This window comes from Copadichromis virginalis, linkage group LG17 (assembly GCF_057382275.1).
Source record: "Copadichromis virginalis isolate Kocher_CV1m ecotype Utaka linkage group LG17, C_Virginalis_male_GT1.1, whole genome shotgun sequence".
Classification (NCBI taxonomy): domain Eukaryota; kingdom Metazoa; phylum Chordata; class Actinopteri; order Cichliformes; family Cichlidae; genus Copadichromis; species Copadichromis virginalis.
In genome coordinates this window covers 28,485,782-28,502,173 of record NC_140634.1, presented here as the reverse complement: position 1 = coordinate 28,502,173, position 16,392 = coordinate 28,485,782, and the positions used below count along the sequence as shown (strand labels likewise).

Genomic DNA, 16,392 nt, shown 5'->3' with positions numbered 1-16,392 from the left:
ACTTCTATAAAGCAGCTCTAGAACTTCTAAACTTTAAGCTGAGGACAATGTATTACTAAAACAGGATGCAAAATGGGCTGTCATTAAGTGCAAACTACATTCATAGTAACATTTCCTATCTTTTTGTTTCATATGCTTAAAGATGCCATGTCTGAGTTGTCTTGAATGCAGTTTAATTATTTACCTATTGATTCATATGGATCCCAATATTTTATTCATACTTTATAATACATTAAACCCGTTTGCCTTGATTGCAGCCCTAAGTGATTCCCTGATGGCTTTGAACAGAGACGATGCAACCAATGGTAGAGTATTAGTTCAGTTCTCTACGCTAATATATTAACTTGCACCACAAATAAAATGCATATCAACAAAATGGTGTCTAAATGTTGGGGAGGTTTAAGACATTTCAAATTTGGTAATACAAACAATACTTATATTGGAAATTTAAAACAAATTTAAATGATTTTACATTTTTTACAGTTTTCATAAGATTCATCACACACTTGTTGGGGAGGAGACTCATTCACCTTCCTAACAACTGGAGAAAAATTATAGAAATATACCCAACATTTACATCTATCGACAAGTATGGCAAGATAGATTTAGTTTATGCTACTGTGTTGTACTAATAGTGCTTTAATCGTTCTCAATCTGCCTTATTTTCTGTGCATACATATGGAATTGTTTTGGTTTTTGGCATCATTTTCCTACTTTGCAAAAAGTGTAACAGATTAAACTTCTGTTTGGCTCATATTTTTTCCTCATATTTTTTGCAACCTAACAACTAATATGTAGACGTTTTTTCAATGGCATGTAATCACCTTTAAATGACCTGATAACCATCCTCTGTAAGTGGATGGAAAAGTCCAGATTCTCAGATTGGTTTTGAAGCTGTGCTTGTTTTTATCCCTGAAGCCTACCACCTTAGACGGGAAGAGACAGATTGGTTTGACAAACCGAGAGATGGGTGGTCGGAGAACGGACAGGAGAAGAGACAGGTGAAAGAGGAAAAAACACATACACTGTAGTAAAGTTCTCAAAGTGTCATCTATGAAACACCAAGCTGCATGCATTCACATGGAATCATCTTGATATATATAAATATATATATAAATATGTTGCATGAATGGTGTATGGTTTTTGTATAGTAGCACAAGGCACTTAACGTCTTACCATTGTGTATGGGCCATAGGGAAAAGGTCCATACTACCCCTTCCCTCACCTCAGGGTCAAACTGCAGAGGGATCCTAAAGACCGCAGTGTCTCAGGTAAAGTAACACAGTTTACAGGAGCATCATGTTAATGGTAGAGTGACTGACTATACAGTCAAAAAGGCATGTATGTTCATGTGTTATTGACTGTTGTACAGTCAGTTAGGACTGCATCAAATATAATTAGGAATAAGAATGTTATAAAATAAACGAAATAAAAATATTTACAAAGGATAGACAACAAAATATGCATAACAAAATATAGACATTAATCTAGATCTTTTTGGGTTTACAGAGCATGACTAGTTAGCTTAATGCATATTACTTAATATTCAAGCCAAATCTCAGCAAACTAGCAGGTCACTTTGCTAGCCTATATGTTGCATCACACAACTCTTCCAGGCTCAAAGCAGCCCAGCATTTCATTTCCTGGCTTCCTTTTCGATTTGGCTCTCCTCCATGCTCATCAGTCATTGCCATGCTCAAAATGGCGTATCCCTCACACTCAGGATTATCTTATGCAATTAACAAGCAGCCCAGAAAGGAAGCCTTTTGTTTACTAGCGCCCAGTGCTGAACTGAGTCATTTTGCTGCAATGTTTTTGTTCTGGCTTCAATAACCATAAAAAATGGTTTCATGGTTCAAAATTAGTAAGGTTTCTGTTTTTGCGTAATTGAAAGCCTCTTTATGTAGGCTGAGAAAATCAATACAAGGGTAGTGGTTTAATCTAGTTAACAGTGTACTGTGTGTAGACAGTGTGCTGCCTACATATGACCTAAACTGCTGCTGGACACAGAAAATCTGCAAACAAAATGATGCACACATTTCTTTAAGACTGTGATTTAAATTAACATATCAATTTAAGCTATTAAGCTTTACCTGGAGTTTAGCTGGGTTTTCTCATCAGTTTTGGATTAAGCATCTAGTAATTTAAGTTTCAGAGACTGCATCAAAGTGTATATATTTCAGTCAAAAGTTTACAGCTAGCCAAAACCAGCAAGTATGCTATAATGAGCTTTAGCTTTAGCTATGGCTAGTTCTGGCTAGCTCCCTAGCTCCCACGATATCTAAACCCATAACTTTTAGCTACATTTTACCTGCTTATCTCTGAAAAATTATTGTATTTTTAGTAAATAACTTACATGTTTAATTTGATACAAAATATCAAATTACAGGCTTAATTCTATTTTGACCATAGATAGTATAAAAGATGGCCACAGCTACGTCACCTCTTGGTTTGTGAAGTCTCCTTAGGAGCCTCAAGATGAGGATTTTCACCATGTTGGTCTCAAAACTTAGAGGTTTTGAGAAAGGGGCACGTCTGGCTGTGAAACTGCATGCTCATTGGGCGTTGACTCGTGAATCACAAGTAGTTAGCCAATGAGCTTATTTCTAATAATCCTCAGTTCTGGACCATGGTATGACAAGGGTTTAGAAAATGGACCTAATGCTTTATTAAATATGGTCTAAAACAGCGATCCCCAACTTTTTTGCACCACGGACCGGTTTGTGCCCGACAATATTTTCATGGACCGGCCTTTAAGGTGTCGCGGATAAATACAACAAAATAAAACTAGTACCGGTACCGAAAAAAGAAGATTTATTCATAACACACGTGAAAAGACCCAGGAAAACCGAGTTAACGAAAAAAAAACCGATAACAAAATAACACTAAAAACTGATAAAAACCCTGAAAATCATACATTTCACACCCGAATCTCACTCTCACGGCCCGGTACCAAATGACTCACGTACCGGTCCGTGGCCCGGGGGTTGGGGACCGCTGGTCTAAAACAAGTGACTGAGACTCAAAACTGACTCAAACTCAAAAGCACTTTTCCCTTTTTTGAAACCATAGGCATTGCCCCCTTGTGGCCATTAAAAAGAATTCAGGTCATGTCTTTTATACAGTCTTTATTTTGTCTGACTCTGTAGTCAGTGTATTTGGCTTTCTACATAATAGTCACACTTTTATGTTATTTGACGAGGTTTTTTTTGTGTACAGTCATACAAAAGAAATCATATATTGAATTATAAATGTTGTAGACTGTGGGCTACTTCTACCATAAACACTCACCAGTCTTTCTTTTGGGGCATTAACAGGAAATGGTCTGGGTATCCGAGTGGTCGGAGGAAAAGAGGTCCCTGGTAGTAATGGAGACATTGGAGCATATGTTGCCAAAGTGTTACCTGGTGGAGCGGCAGAACAAACAGGAAAGATTCTTGAAGGTAAGCTCTTTCATCTAATTAAATCTCTTATTGTGAAAATTAAGTAGAGTAAATGGAGTGTAACTACAATGTGACTGATAACTCACTAGTCTTCTGCCATACAGTTAAGGGGTGCCATAAGGTATTGTGCGATACAAAATTAAGATACAAAATGTTTCAGTCTTCTCATATAAAATTCAACAAGCATGCCAAACAAACCTTTTCTTCACGCGTGTAATTTGGGTGCATTTACATCTTTGGTCGTTCGCAGCTGACAGACTGAAAGAATCGAACATGTAGTTGGAGTGAGAGAAACAGGGAGATTACAAAAATAGGTCTTCATTTGAATTTAGTTTTATCACCTGCAGGCGACGGGCCATGACTCACATTTGGTCATGAGAGATGAGAACCAAAAACAAGAAGCTTATGGGTGTTGAGTGTTTAAACCAGCAGTTATATTTGTATCATTTTATTATCATTTTTCACCTTTTGACTAATTGGAATGGAGATAGAACCTAATGGCTGTGTCATGATAGCAGAGTTATTTTCTTAACAAATCTATTGTATTATTTGATGACTGTTCTAAAATACCAATCATTATATTATAGTTCTTAACCCACAGATATGGCCTTTTTTTTAACAATAAATTGCTTGTTTTGTGTGTAACAGGAACACATTATATTGATTTTTACATAGGGGAGTATGAGATCAGTGAACTCCTAGTCATACTCACATGAAGGGTGTCACACATTCAGTAAAGCTTGAGGTTGGACAGTTTAGACGTGTATAATCCATCTGCCTGTACTCTGAGGATGTGTTTATGTGCACTTGAGCATGACCACTTGCTGCTCTTGTTTGCCTCTCCTCCTGTTTCCTTTTTATTGTAGTACATGGCTGCTTTACTTTGCTTTAACGCTCTCCACTTTTTTGTAAGCACGCTATAAAGGGTTCCAGAGAGAACAGTGCCATGAAAAGATAGAAATATGATACTGAAAGTTGTTCTTTAAGTCAAAGGCCAGAGGATTCAACAACATCCTACAGAGCAATTGTGTCATGCATTTTATTCTAACACAGAGAAAAAACTAAAACTGTTAGCGGCTGCTGTAGTCCAAGAGTCAAGGTACATCTGTGGTGCCATTAGCCAGACACCTCAACCATAATAACACCCGTAACCCTGTCATCAACACCGAGCAGAATGGCTGCAAATTACTTCGGTTCTGCCAGTGGGAACACGATGCCTCACTCTGTCTGGTGCGAATATGGAGAAACGTTGTCAGATTCAACAGGGGTAGAGGCTCTGTGTCTCAGAAGGAGTGTGTGTGTATGAATGGGTGCTTGTTTGATCGCTGGAATTCAGCCTCCAAAAGCTACTATATACAGTTCAAGGGTGTTGATGAATAATACCAGTGTGGGAATACAGTGTACTCTAGCTTTCCTGTCACATATGCACGCAGCTCGAGAGTACCGTCGAAAACAGAGGACCTTCCTGATGAGCTGTTTCAATCCGTGTAAGTCCTGCCAGCGTGCAGGGTGTGTTTTGGAGCATGCGGTGGGTTTGCTGTGCTGAGTGGAATATCACTGCGCTATTTTATATATAGAAATGATCAGCCTGTCCTGGGAAACATCTGTCACTGCTAAAGCAGGTTGGAGAAAAGTGTATTTGATTGTAAATGATATATTTTTAAGATTAAACAGACCCTTTTACTCTGCTTGCTCTTAACTAATAACTAATGACTAAAATGAATGGACTGATTTTTTTAATCATTTGATTGTTTTATGAGATAGGTTTTGATTCCTTTTTTTATTTAGAGGGATGTGTCTGTACAGCACTGGATGTGGGAAAATACAGGATCAATATTGATTGCTCTTCTGGGTGTGCAAATCGTATATAGGAATGCAGGTCCTGGAGTGGAATGGTGTTCTTTTGACGGGGAAAACCTATGAAGAGGTACAAGGGCTCGTTGGACAGCCGTGTAATGAGGCAGAAGTGTGTGTCAGACTGTGAGTATAACCTGTGTCACTTGCAATCTTTCTCTTGTGCACTCTGTTCAACCCGCCATAATGTCATTCTTGTCTTTTCTTTTCTTTATATTTAAGATGGATCATTTTAACCTCTTCATGACTTTAATGTCTAATATTTAAAAGCTAGTCTTAATCACTAGCTTTGCTGTCCTGTTTTTTAATTAACTATTGTCACATCATTTTTTTCTCCATTTCTGTGATGTTTTTGTGGCTTTTCTGGTACCTTTTTTTTTTGTCTTTTTTCCTTGTCATTTAATTCCTTTAGTTTCACTTTTCAGAAATGTATGAAATGTAATTTTTCCAACAGGGATCTCAACATGTTGGCAGAGTCTGAGGGTTCCCAGCACCTAGATTTCCAGGAGCACAGCAAAGGTAAGTTGTTACCTAATTATTTTTATTATAATTTCAACTGGAACTGATTCCACTGATTCCTCCTCACTCCTGTTCCTCTGTCCTCAATTTTTCCCTATTAACTTTTGTCTCTTGTTATTTTCAGATGCTCTTCTCATATTCTTCTTCTTTTTATCTTCAGCTCTCTTTTTTCTCTCAAGTTGAGCCATGTTTTTTTTTTCTGTGGCCTAGTTCCTCAGTCTGTTACACAGAACAGTTCTGGAAACATGCGATTGTTTTCACAGAGCTGTCTCTATTGTGGCACTTTAATATTCACTTTTCTTTTCCATTGAATTTGACTTGGAAGTGAATTGGGTTAAGAGCCATAGTGATGATTCATTTGGTCCCTAGACAGATCATTGTCAAGATCCTTTGGTTTGTTATGTGCAGCGATGATGATCTGTACTCATAGTTAACTCATGTTAACTTTCTAGGTGACAGACCTCCCAGATCTCCAGGTGTTGATCCCAAGCAGCTAGCGGCCGAGCTGCAGAAAGTGTCACAGCAGCAGGCTCCACTGTCCACCTCCTCCTCCAGCCTGCCTGCCACCACTTCAGCAACCTCCAGCCCCGGTCAGCCAGGATCCCCCTCAGTCAGCAAGAAACGTCACAGCAGCAAGGCGAGTTTAGAGGCACGCTATCAATCACATTCTTTACGTTTTAGGCAGCCAAGCAAACATGTCAACCCCAGCCACAATCCACAGATACCGTAGAACATGCTATTCACACAGGCTTTTTTAGCTTACCCACAGTTGCTGCAAAGCTGCAAGCTGCTTTGCAACCAACCTTCGCCCCAGCTCCTCCTTTTCTCCTTTGCTGTTTCTGACTCTGTGTCACAACCTTTGATATTGATGCTTGCTCTACTCATGTAAATCCATGGAGATGGAAGTACATGGTCTTCTTTTGACTATAGCAGTCCTGGCTGCACTGTAAGCACCATTAAGATTGCAATATTGAGTTTCTGGGAAAGTTTATTTTGAAGCTATGCCTCTGTCTGCAGAGAGTTTCTGAAGAGCTCTTCTAAACTTTGTTTTAACGTTTGCTAGTAGTTGTCTTTGATTTCATAAGAGATATATCTACCTCTAACTCAATATGAATTTAAGATGTGTATAATATAATTATTTATTAGTTAAAATTAGGTAACAGTATATGTCTTTTTTAAAGGATGTCAATTATCTGAAGGGATCCCTGAAACAGATGCACAGATTCTATGATTTGGAGACTTCACAGTTTAGCCTAAAGTGCAGCATAAAGTACTGTACACCACCTTATAATCAGCTACCAGTACACACAAAAGTTCCACCTACACTTTTGTCTGTTTCACCATGTTGTTTTCATCTTTTACAGATTGCAGAGGGAACAAAGAGCCAACCCCACCCTGTATCTGGAGAGATACAGGTTTGTGACACAAAACTATTACTGTAAATCTGTAATCTGTGTAGATTTAATTCTAAGAGTATAGAATCTGAGTAGATGGATGTTATTTTTGCTAAAATTAGATAGATGCAAGACTAAAATGCAGCCGAATCTATTGTAATTCAGTTGTGTTTCTTTTTGCAGCTTCAAATCCACTATGACAAGCAGCTTGGCAACTTGATAGTTCACGTCCTGCAGGCCAGAAACCTTGCCCCGCGGGATAACAATGGCTACTCCGATCCATTCGTTAAAGTGTATCTCCTGCCAGGGAGAGGGTGAGTTAGTAGTGTTTAGACTGAAAGCACATGTTAAGGATTTCAGAGCTAGAACAAGTAATTAAGTATACAGATTTTCAGAAGCAGTAGCAGCATTCTAGCTAAGATCTTTTTTCCCATCTAGGCTACACAGACAGCCAGTCTGTTAAGCAGTAACTTAGTTTCCATTCATTTTAAAATCGATGTACAATTGATTTTGGCTTATCATGACATCATTCAATGTGCAACACATGGATGTTTCTGATATGAACTCCATAACGCCTATGTGCTACTATGCATAAGGTCGTCTTTTATTTTGACATAGTATAAGTCCAAAACTCAGCAGCCCATTTCTTTTGCTCCCGAATGGCATAAACATTATGTAAATATAATGAGGCACTTGAGTTGCCCCTGTTGATGTGTGTTCCACTGTAGGTGTGAGTGCAGTCAAAATCAATAGCTCTCATATTTACTTGCAATACAATCCAGACTCCTGCTTAAGTCTACTGCTCCCTTTCCCGCTGTGATTGCACTGTAATGCAATTGACTCTCCCACCTTCTCTTCGGCATGAGATGAGGTCCCTCGAGAGAGTGTTTTTTGTTTTTTTCCAGGGATCATTTCAGATAAAAGTAATAATATACTGTATAGCTGTGGGGTTTTTAGCTGCCACTCTCACACGCCTTCGGGTTGACTCATGCACCGATGCCACTGTGAGTTATGAACGGGTTTGGGGCTATGCTAAAGAAACTGAGAGAATGGCAGCCACAAGCCCTACGGCCACTTTAAAGTGGTTATGGAAACATGCACACTTAAAGGCATGTGTGCACATACTCGTGTATACCCTGTGTGTGTATACATGGAATCTCACAGCTATCAATGCCAGCTGCAATCCATAGAGAGGCTTTTCAGTTGCATCGCAGGTCTTCTGGCAACTACGTGGGACAGCGTCTCAATACTGAGAAGCCAGAAAAAAAACAGTGGGTTTTATTTTGTTTTACGTAAAACAAATGTTGAGCCTTCAGCTCTTGCAGCAGAAACTTTAAGAAATAAATCAGACTGCGCGATCTGGCTCATGAGTGACAGATCTCCACTCCGGTTGCCACAAGATCTGTCACGTGACCTGGGAGTCCTCTCAGCACACATACATGCAGTCATGTACACACTATAGCAAAATTTCTATCCACCACTGCAGCAGACCGCAGCTTCCTGTTCATGCCCCTTTCTAAAAGGCACACTTGACAAATCACACGCTAAACCTAAGCTAAGTGTAGACTCAATCTCCCCTCACAGTCCACAGACACTTTTTGACCCGCCCCCCACCCTCCCTCTGACTATTGTTTCTGTATGTTGTTCTCTATATTTAATGCATGCTGGACCCCCTCAGTCAGGTCATGGTTGTCCAGAATGCCAGGTATGTGACTTGCCCACTTTGGCACTTTGGTTCTGTTTTGGTTGATAATTAGTTGTCACTTTGGTTAAGGCAAAAAAAGAGCAAGGTTAATTTCTCTCTGGAAGTTTATTGATAAAAGTCACTTAGTTCAGTCCTACTAACTCCCTTCAACCTGAATATATTTCCCTTAGTATCCATTATTTCATGATACTCTCTTTGGATGCCCCAGATATTATTATTTTACCATCTGTTTTCCTTACTACATATAAACTAGTAGTCCCCTGTGTTGTTTTCAGAGTTAACTGTTGTCTTTTTCTGGTAGATGGTCTGTTTTTCCTTTCTAACCATCGTAATTTGAAACCCTAACATCGGCCCCAATACCCTAGATTTTGACCCTGTTTTGTTATTAAAATCCCTCAGTAATATCCTACATTGTGCCCTGACATCATAATGTACCCTCAGTGCCCTGCATCCACATCCAGTGTACACTATTATTTTGCCCTACGGCCAATTCATACCATTGTTGTCCAGTATAGAGTAGATTGTCCCTGTCTTTTCCAACCTAACTCTTCCAAACTTACTCATATGCTACAGTCTGAACTCAAACCCTACACACTGCAAAAATATCCATGTCAACAAGTCATTTATTGATGCCCAGCATAACGTTTTCATGTGAAATATCTTAACTCAGAATAGGTAAAAAAAAAACATTTGGTATACGGTCATTACATTTGTTTTTGTCATTGGGACTATTGGTGCTTTTCTTCTTACTGGAGACCTGAAACATTTGTTCTTTCAATGCATAAAAATTCTGTGACACTAAATGACTTGATGGGCATTGAAATGGACTTTTTTGCAGCACACCCTGACATCATACCCTGCTATCCATGCACATAGGCCCATACATTGTTACCATCCAAACAATGTGCATCACATTCATTCTTTTCCCTCTACTGTGACATTGTGCCCTACTCCAGTATCTTCTGCTCCCTGCAATGCGTAGGTTCACTGACACGCATGTTATTTGCATACATGTCGTTGACCAAGTGTGTGTTGCTGTGATGTGTTCCCCCCAGTGCTGAAAACAAGAGGAAGACCAAACACGCAGGCAAGACTATCAACCCTGAGTGGAACCAAACTGTCATCTATAAGAACATCCACCTGGAACAGGTACTGTGTGGTCAGAGACACTTGATTACACTAAAACAGTTTGAGCCTAGTTTGAGCCACTGAGCTGGGCCTCACTGTACTGTGGTGTTGGTGCTTTTTGGAGAATTATTAATTTAATTATCTGACAAATACAGTAATATGACTCACTTTGTGTAATTGGGATTAATCATACCAACAATGTTTCCAAAACCTTTGTCTCCCAGCTTTGATTCTGTGTCTTTGCAGTGCACATATACAGTATCTGTACCATTTTTTTTAACTGTATGCAACCTGCTAACCAAGCTTGCTAACATTAGCTGATAACTTTGCTCTTTACTCTCACATCCAGATATAATTAGAAAGAAAATACAATCAACATATATTGCTTCCTTACATGCTGCTCTTTATACTCTAAATGGTTGGGTGGCGGTGCCTCTTTTATATACAGTCTATTATTCACGCATGGTATTGATATTACTGTCTTAATGCTAATATTTTGCTTTGTTTAAATGTTTTAGGGTTTTTTCTAAGCAAACACAATTGCATCAGCATGATAACATCATAAGCTGGAGGTGTCTTCATCATGAGCTTGTTAGCATGCCCTGCCAAAGTACAGAGTAACAAAACCATTAGTATAGCTATAGACTCAAGCAACATGTGAACCGACACTATGAGCTCAGACACTCAAAAATGTTATTGTTATCTTACGCTGTTTTTTTTAAATGGCATTTTTCTATAACTCTGTAATAGTTCATATATGAATGGACAAATAAGAAAGCCCTCAACTGATTAATTTCCAGATTGAAAATAACAAAAAACTGCAGCACAATATATTGCTTTTTTTTTTACTGCTTCTGTGCCAACCTGTCATCGTTGCCACTGGTTTTCAGCGGAGCAGATGGATGTATCGCTGAGATTTATTATATCTGTTTAGATCCCATTTTAGATTCAGTGAGCCTGTATCAATCACAGCAAAACTGCCAACTTCTGTCGCCGTTTCTATTCGTTTTTCGGCTGCTTGAAGGCGTGAAACTGCTTTAACTTTAGCTTTAAACTTGAAACTTTTTTATGAACTCTTCAACTGTGTGTACATTTTAGCTTAAGAAGAAGACTTTGGAGGTGAGCGTGTGGGACTATGACAAGGGCTCCTCTAATGATTTCTTGGGGGAGGTAAGCTCCTTTGATATTATATTTTATACATATATGAATCCATAAAGGTTTTCTATAACTTTTAAAAACTTTTCTATTTGCTTGTAGGTGCTTATTGATCTGTCCAACACTGCCCAGCTGGACAACATCCCGCGGTGGCTCCCTCTCAAGGAGCAGAGCGAGGGGGACCACCACAGACGCTCGCACTCAGGCCAGGGTCGTCACAGTTCTTCTAAACCCTCCTCACAGCACTCCTCCCCTAAAACCACTGGTTCCTCGCATGATAATCAGGATTCCCCAAAATCATCTGTCATCAAGAGTCGAAGCCATGGGATCTTTCCAGATCCGGCCAAGGGTAGGACACGATGTATTCCCCTCACCTCGAATTAATCACCATCTTCCCCTAACAACACTCTGCTGCTTCTCTGCTGTTTCCTCGTCTCTGTAGTCTGTTCTTCTTTATCCCTTTCTTTCTCTTTTTTGCTTTCTTCCTGTCACTGCTCTCTCTATTTCTACCTCTACCTCTGTCCATTTTCTCTTTACAGTCTTGTCTCCTTTATTACCGCCACCTTCCTCTAGTCATTTTTGCACCCATTCTAGCTTTCGCTTCATGCTTTTTGCTTTCTCGTGGTCTGTTTTCTTGGTTGCCATGATGTCACCCTGCTTAGAGGCCTTGCCTTAGCTTCCCTCTATCTTTCTCCTAACACAGAGGGCAACATGGCCGTGGAAGGCTTTGAATGCTAGTTAAAAAATAACCTCAAAGTAACATCAAATTTAATGAGCACGATAGACTATAAGACACACTGGCTAGATTCAGTATCTCACTAGCCAGCAACTCAGCTCGTTGTGAGTGGTGCGCAACAGGTGACAACCACTAAGAAAAGCAAAAGGTAGCCTTTTTTTTGGTAATTTGGTGAATCTGGTTGTTTTAGACACACAGGTGCCCTCTATCGAGAAATCTCACAGTAGCCCTGGCACATCGAAGCCTTCCCCGTCCGAGGGCCAGAGCCAAAGCCACAGCCACGGACACAGCCAACACTCTCGCTCACACGGCGCTTCACGCTCCAGCAAAAGCGCAGCACGACAGCACCATCAGGAAAGCCTCAATGGAAGCAGAGGAGGCGCTGCCGTAGCAACGGGCGATGCCCAACAGCAGTCACAGCAGCAGCCGCCACAACGCCTCCAACCAAGTAAACCAAGACGCAAATGAAGCCTACGCAGCATGGCCTCCTCGCACTCATCTGTTCTACCTTTTGTTGAGTTTTTTTTTTTTCCCGTTCCTTTATTTCCTTTTCCTTACTTAGTTTCCCCTCACTCCTCACACTCTCTGGTTCTCTTCAGCATTGTATCCACAGTGTGTCAACCTTTCATGGCTTCTCTTCTGTATGTATTCACAAGTGTCAGCAGCCAGCACCTCACCTGTAAGGTAGCACACTGTCTTTGACCCTTACTTATTTTGACCTCCTTCCAAATACGCATAATGCTAGCTAATAAGTATCCAGTTCTAACTATTTAAAATCCTATTAGTGTTAAAAAATATGTAATAAAGAGGCTTAAATGTACTTTAATGGAGTTAAACTTAAATATTAGCTTTCGTTTTGACTGACATTAGCTTTTAATTTTAAGATGACAGTGTAAACAGTAGTAAATAAATGAAACAGAAAAAAGCAGATTTGCACAAGATGTTCAAACGAGCTTGGCGATAATGTCAGAGCAGCTCGCTCTAATGATGAAAGATTACTGATAAAACAGTTTCGTAACAGAGGACAGTTCATCAGGAAAATAATTCTTCAGAATTCAGAAAATGACTTTTGCTGCCTGCTAGAACTTAAATCATTTCATTTAACTGATCCGACTTTAAAACCGAAGACAGTTGCAGTCCCCTCCCTTATATCATTTACCTATTTGGATTTTTACTTTGATTTTATTATTATTATTATTTATTTTTATTTTTTGAGTTCTGTATAATTTCCTTTTTTGTTAACAAACAACGACCAGCTTTTCTGAAGCTCCTCCACCGAGATGGCTGTGCATGCAGTCCGCTACACCCACCCTCCCAACCCTTTTTTTTCTGTTTAAACAACTACCGGACCCACGATGCACCTCAGTAGATGCTGCACGCCCCACCCAATAGTGATGTGGGAGGGGCACTGCACACTGTGGCTGCATGTGATTGACAGTCAAGCTGGTTGCCATGATGAAGATAAACCGCTCTCTGAATCTCCATCTCGCTCCTCCCTCCTTCTAATTTGAATTCCAACACCATGACCTTTGTTTCCCGGCGTTGACCCCTTGACATCGTGCCTGTGAAACTAAACTCATCCAGGCCAAAGAGGCCGCCTCTCACTGAGGCACCAGAGACACAGCGTAGTGGGCGTGCTCACCATTCAGAGAGCCCAGTCTGACTGGCTGCCTGCCCTGCCATCGATTGTGTCGGCCAAAGGGAGCAGAGCAGACGGCAGACACCTGACCCTCAGGAAAGCCGTGTCAGAAGAGAGGCCGCAGAGCACCGGAGGTGAGAGTTTGCCCAAGAGTCTCCTCTCTGTCGTGTGACTGAAGCACAGATGGAGCAAGGAGAGAAAGAGAGAGTGAGAGAAAGAGAGGATGCAGTACTACTAACGCACACCTGCAGAAAGAAAGAGGGGAATATTCATAAAAGAGACAGGAAGATAGAGAGAAAGTTGCACTCAGCCACATCACCACAGATTCATGCACACACGGCACACACTTTTCTTGAAGGCCACCGACACAGTTCACTAATACCAGGAAGTCAATATCCAAAACTGTGAGATGAGTCATTGAATGTTAACACTTTGCCACTGCCACATCTGCTGCATCATTAAACTGTTATTAGTGAGCTTTTTCGCAATCCGGCATTGATGCCGTGTCGAGTGGCTTGAAAGAAAAACGTGTCGGCATGGATCCTCTCGTGCACCGCATCCACGCATCTTACTTCATTCATACTCTTATCACACTGCCTGATCAGCAGTTTGAGAGCAAAAAAGCTAAAACATTGAAAATCATCTCAAATATCCTGCATTAAACAGTTAAAAAGATTATAAAGAGACAGTCGTAAACATTCTTTAAAGTCCCGAAAATATGAAACTGAAGCACACTGAGGCAGTTTCACTTAAACTTGAGGAATCGGAACGCGATTCTTATTTCATGTAGACGACTAACGATGTCAGTGGAGTCTTCGTGTCTCTTGTTTAGTCTGCATAAACATATACATGTGATATCGCTCTGGTTCTATGTGTGCGTTTTAAGTTTTAAATTTTAAATGTGACTTTTTACTGTCTTGTCTTTGCCGAGAGAAAGATGTCTGTCCATGTGCTTTCAGTGTTTGTGTGCTATTCATTGCGATCCAGTCCTGTGTGCTTTAAAGTAGCTTTCTCTTTGACTTTAGCAAAAACTTTTCAAGTTTTATAGCAGATTTCCACTGCTGCAAATAAGTAATGCTACCTGGCCCATGTTTTTTTTTTCTTTTTTTAATTATTGGAACCAACCGAGGAGGGGAAGGGGCAATTTTTCTTTCTTTGTCTTTGTCGTGATGGGTGTGGTGATATCTATGCACAGCTCGGTCAACCTACAAATCAGGAGATGCCCCGGTCACAGCAGCCTCGTTAGATAGTGGCTTGAGCGGCAGCGCCTACAGCCTACTGGACGAGGAAGCAGAGGCAAACGAGGTGGACAGTGCTATCTTCCAAGTGCCCCGATTGTGAGTCAATTTATTTATCCCACAAAGAGCGGCATTTTAGCATTTTAAACATGTTAATTTGCTTAACTATTCCTCGCTGTACTAAAGATATACTGTACTACATTGTAATATGCTATGCACTTAAATAATTTATATTTTTTTTTCTCTTCCTCAGTGGAAAGATCCCAAATGGCACAGATGTGATAAAATCATCACTGGGACACAGTGACACTGAAGGTTGGGCATGTATCTGTTATACAGTAAATGTTTTTTGTGTGTGTTTTTGGTGTATTCATTACAACATTCATGACATGATTATCTAAGAGTGCAATTAGCAAATGGCTCCTAAAGTTTGCATGACCAACATTTAAACTAGTCCCTTGATGTTATGTGCCATAAAGGGGTTGGACATGGTAGGCAGCTACTGACAGGTAGCATTTAAATAAGACTCACCTGGTATTAAATGGGCTCAAACGGTATCAAGAAAAGTGCCCTATGCCATTTCACCACATCAGCCTGAACCATCGATATAAGCACACACTACATCGATACTTTTATCTTGATTCTGACCCTGCGGTCTAAATGTTGCGCCAGATATCAAGACACACCAGTCAAATTAGGCAATATTTTTCCAATCTTTTGTCCAATTGTGTGCAAATTGTAGCCTCAGTTTCCGGTTCTTAGCAGGCAGCTGAGTGGCAGTCGGTGTGGTCTTCTGATGCTGTAACCCATCTCCTTCAAGGTTGGATGTTTTGTGCTTTCACACAAACGTCCAACCTTGGAGAAGATGCTCTTCTGCATACCTTGGTTGTCACAAGTCGTTGTTTGAGTTATTGGTGCCCTAACTATCACCTTAAAGCAGTCTGGTTATTGTCCTCTGAACTCTGGAATCAACAAGCTTTTTTTCCCAAAGAATTGCTGCTCACTGGATATTTTTGTCCTTTTCTGGCCATTTTCTATAAATCCTAGAGATGTTTGTGTTTGAAAATCCCAGTAGATCTAAACTACTCAGACCAGACTGTCTGGCACCAACAACGCCACATTCAGAGACACATAAATCCCCTTTCTTCTCCATTCTTGATGCTCAGTTTCAACTTCAGTGGGTTGCCCTTTACCATGTTTGCCATGTGGCTAAATGCACTGAGTTGATGCCATGTGATTGGCTAGTTAGATATTTATATGAGCGAGCAGCTGAACAGGTGTACCTAACAAAGTTGCTGGGGAGTGTATATATTTTATAACTGCTCACAATAGTTACTCATCCAATTTTAAGTCAGCTCTATTGGTCTATTATATGATTTCTTACTCCTTCTTATGTTGTAATTTGGCTTACGACATACCACACTGTAATTATGACACTGTAATTTTAAATGGACTTATTTTATCTTTTTATCGTTTCACCATCTGCGCTCTGTCTTTTTGTGCCACTGGATTTCTCACTTTTCATCACTTCAGAAGACATTACATCCACTGATTTAACCAAATCCCTGCCTGTATATGACT

At 40.2% G+C, this 16,392-nt stretch overlaps 1 protein-coding gene across 6 annotated transcripts in view; it reads left to right on the top strand.

Annotated features, from left to right (window-relative positions):
- pcloa (piccolo presynaptic cytomatrix protein a) overlaps positions 1-16,392 on the top strand; it is a 63,917-nt gene that overhangs the window by 41,891 nt on the left and 5,634 nt on the right. Inside the window, exons 8-24 of one of the 6 annotated variants that reach the window (XM_085437094.1) lie at positions 258-305; positions 919-1,001; positions 1,196-1,271; positions 3,318-3,443; positions 5,315-5,423; positions 5,752-5,816; positions 6,269-6,453; positions 7,181-7,231; positions 7,394-7,524; positions 8,889-8,915; positions 9,971-10,064; positions 11,142-11,213; positions 11,301-11,547; positions 12,125-12,382; positions 13,519-13,707; positions 14,769-14,910; positions 15,065-15,126. In XM_085437094.1, coding sequence (XP_085293220.1) covers positions 258-305; positions 919-1,001; positions 1,196-1,271; positions 3,318-3,443; positions 5,315-5,423; positions 5,752-5,816; positions 6,269-6,453; positions 7,181-7,231; positions 7,394-7,524; positions 8,889-8,915; positions 9,971-10,064; positions 11,142-11,213; positions 11,301-11,547; positions 12,125-12,382; positions 13,519-13,707; positions 14,769-14,910; positions 15,065-15,126 — 1,965 coding nt within the window. The remainder of the gene's footprint in view (positions 1-257; positions 306-918; positions 1,002-1,195; positions 1,272-3,317; positions 3,444-5,314; positions 5,424-5,751; positions 5,817-6,268; positions 6,454-7,180; positions 7,232-7,393; positions 7,525-8,888; positions 8,916-9,970; positions 10,065-11,141; positions 11,214-11,300; positions 11,548-12,124; positions 12,383-13,518; positions 13,708-14,768; positions 14,911-15,064; positions 15,127-16,392) is intronic. The other 5 variants (XM_085437092.1, XM_085437088.1, XM_085437091.1 and 2 more) reach the window with 5 other exon arrangements.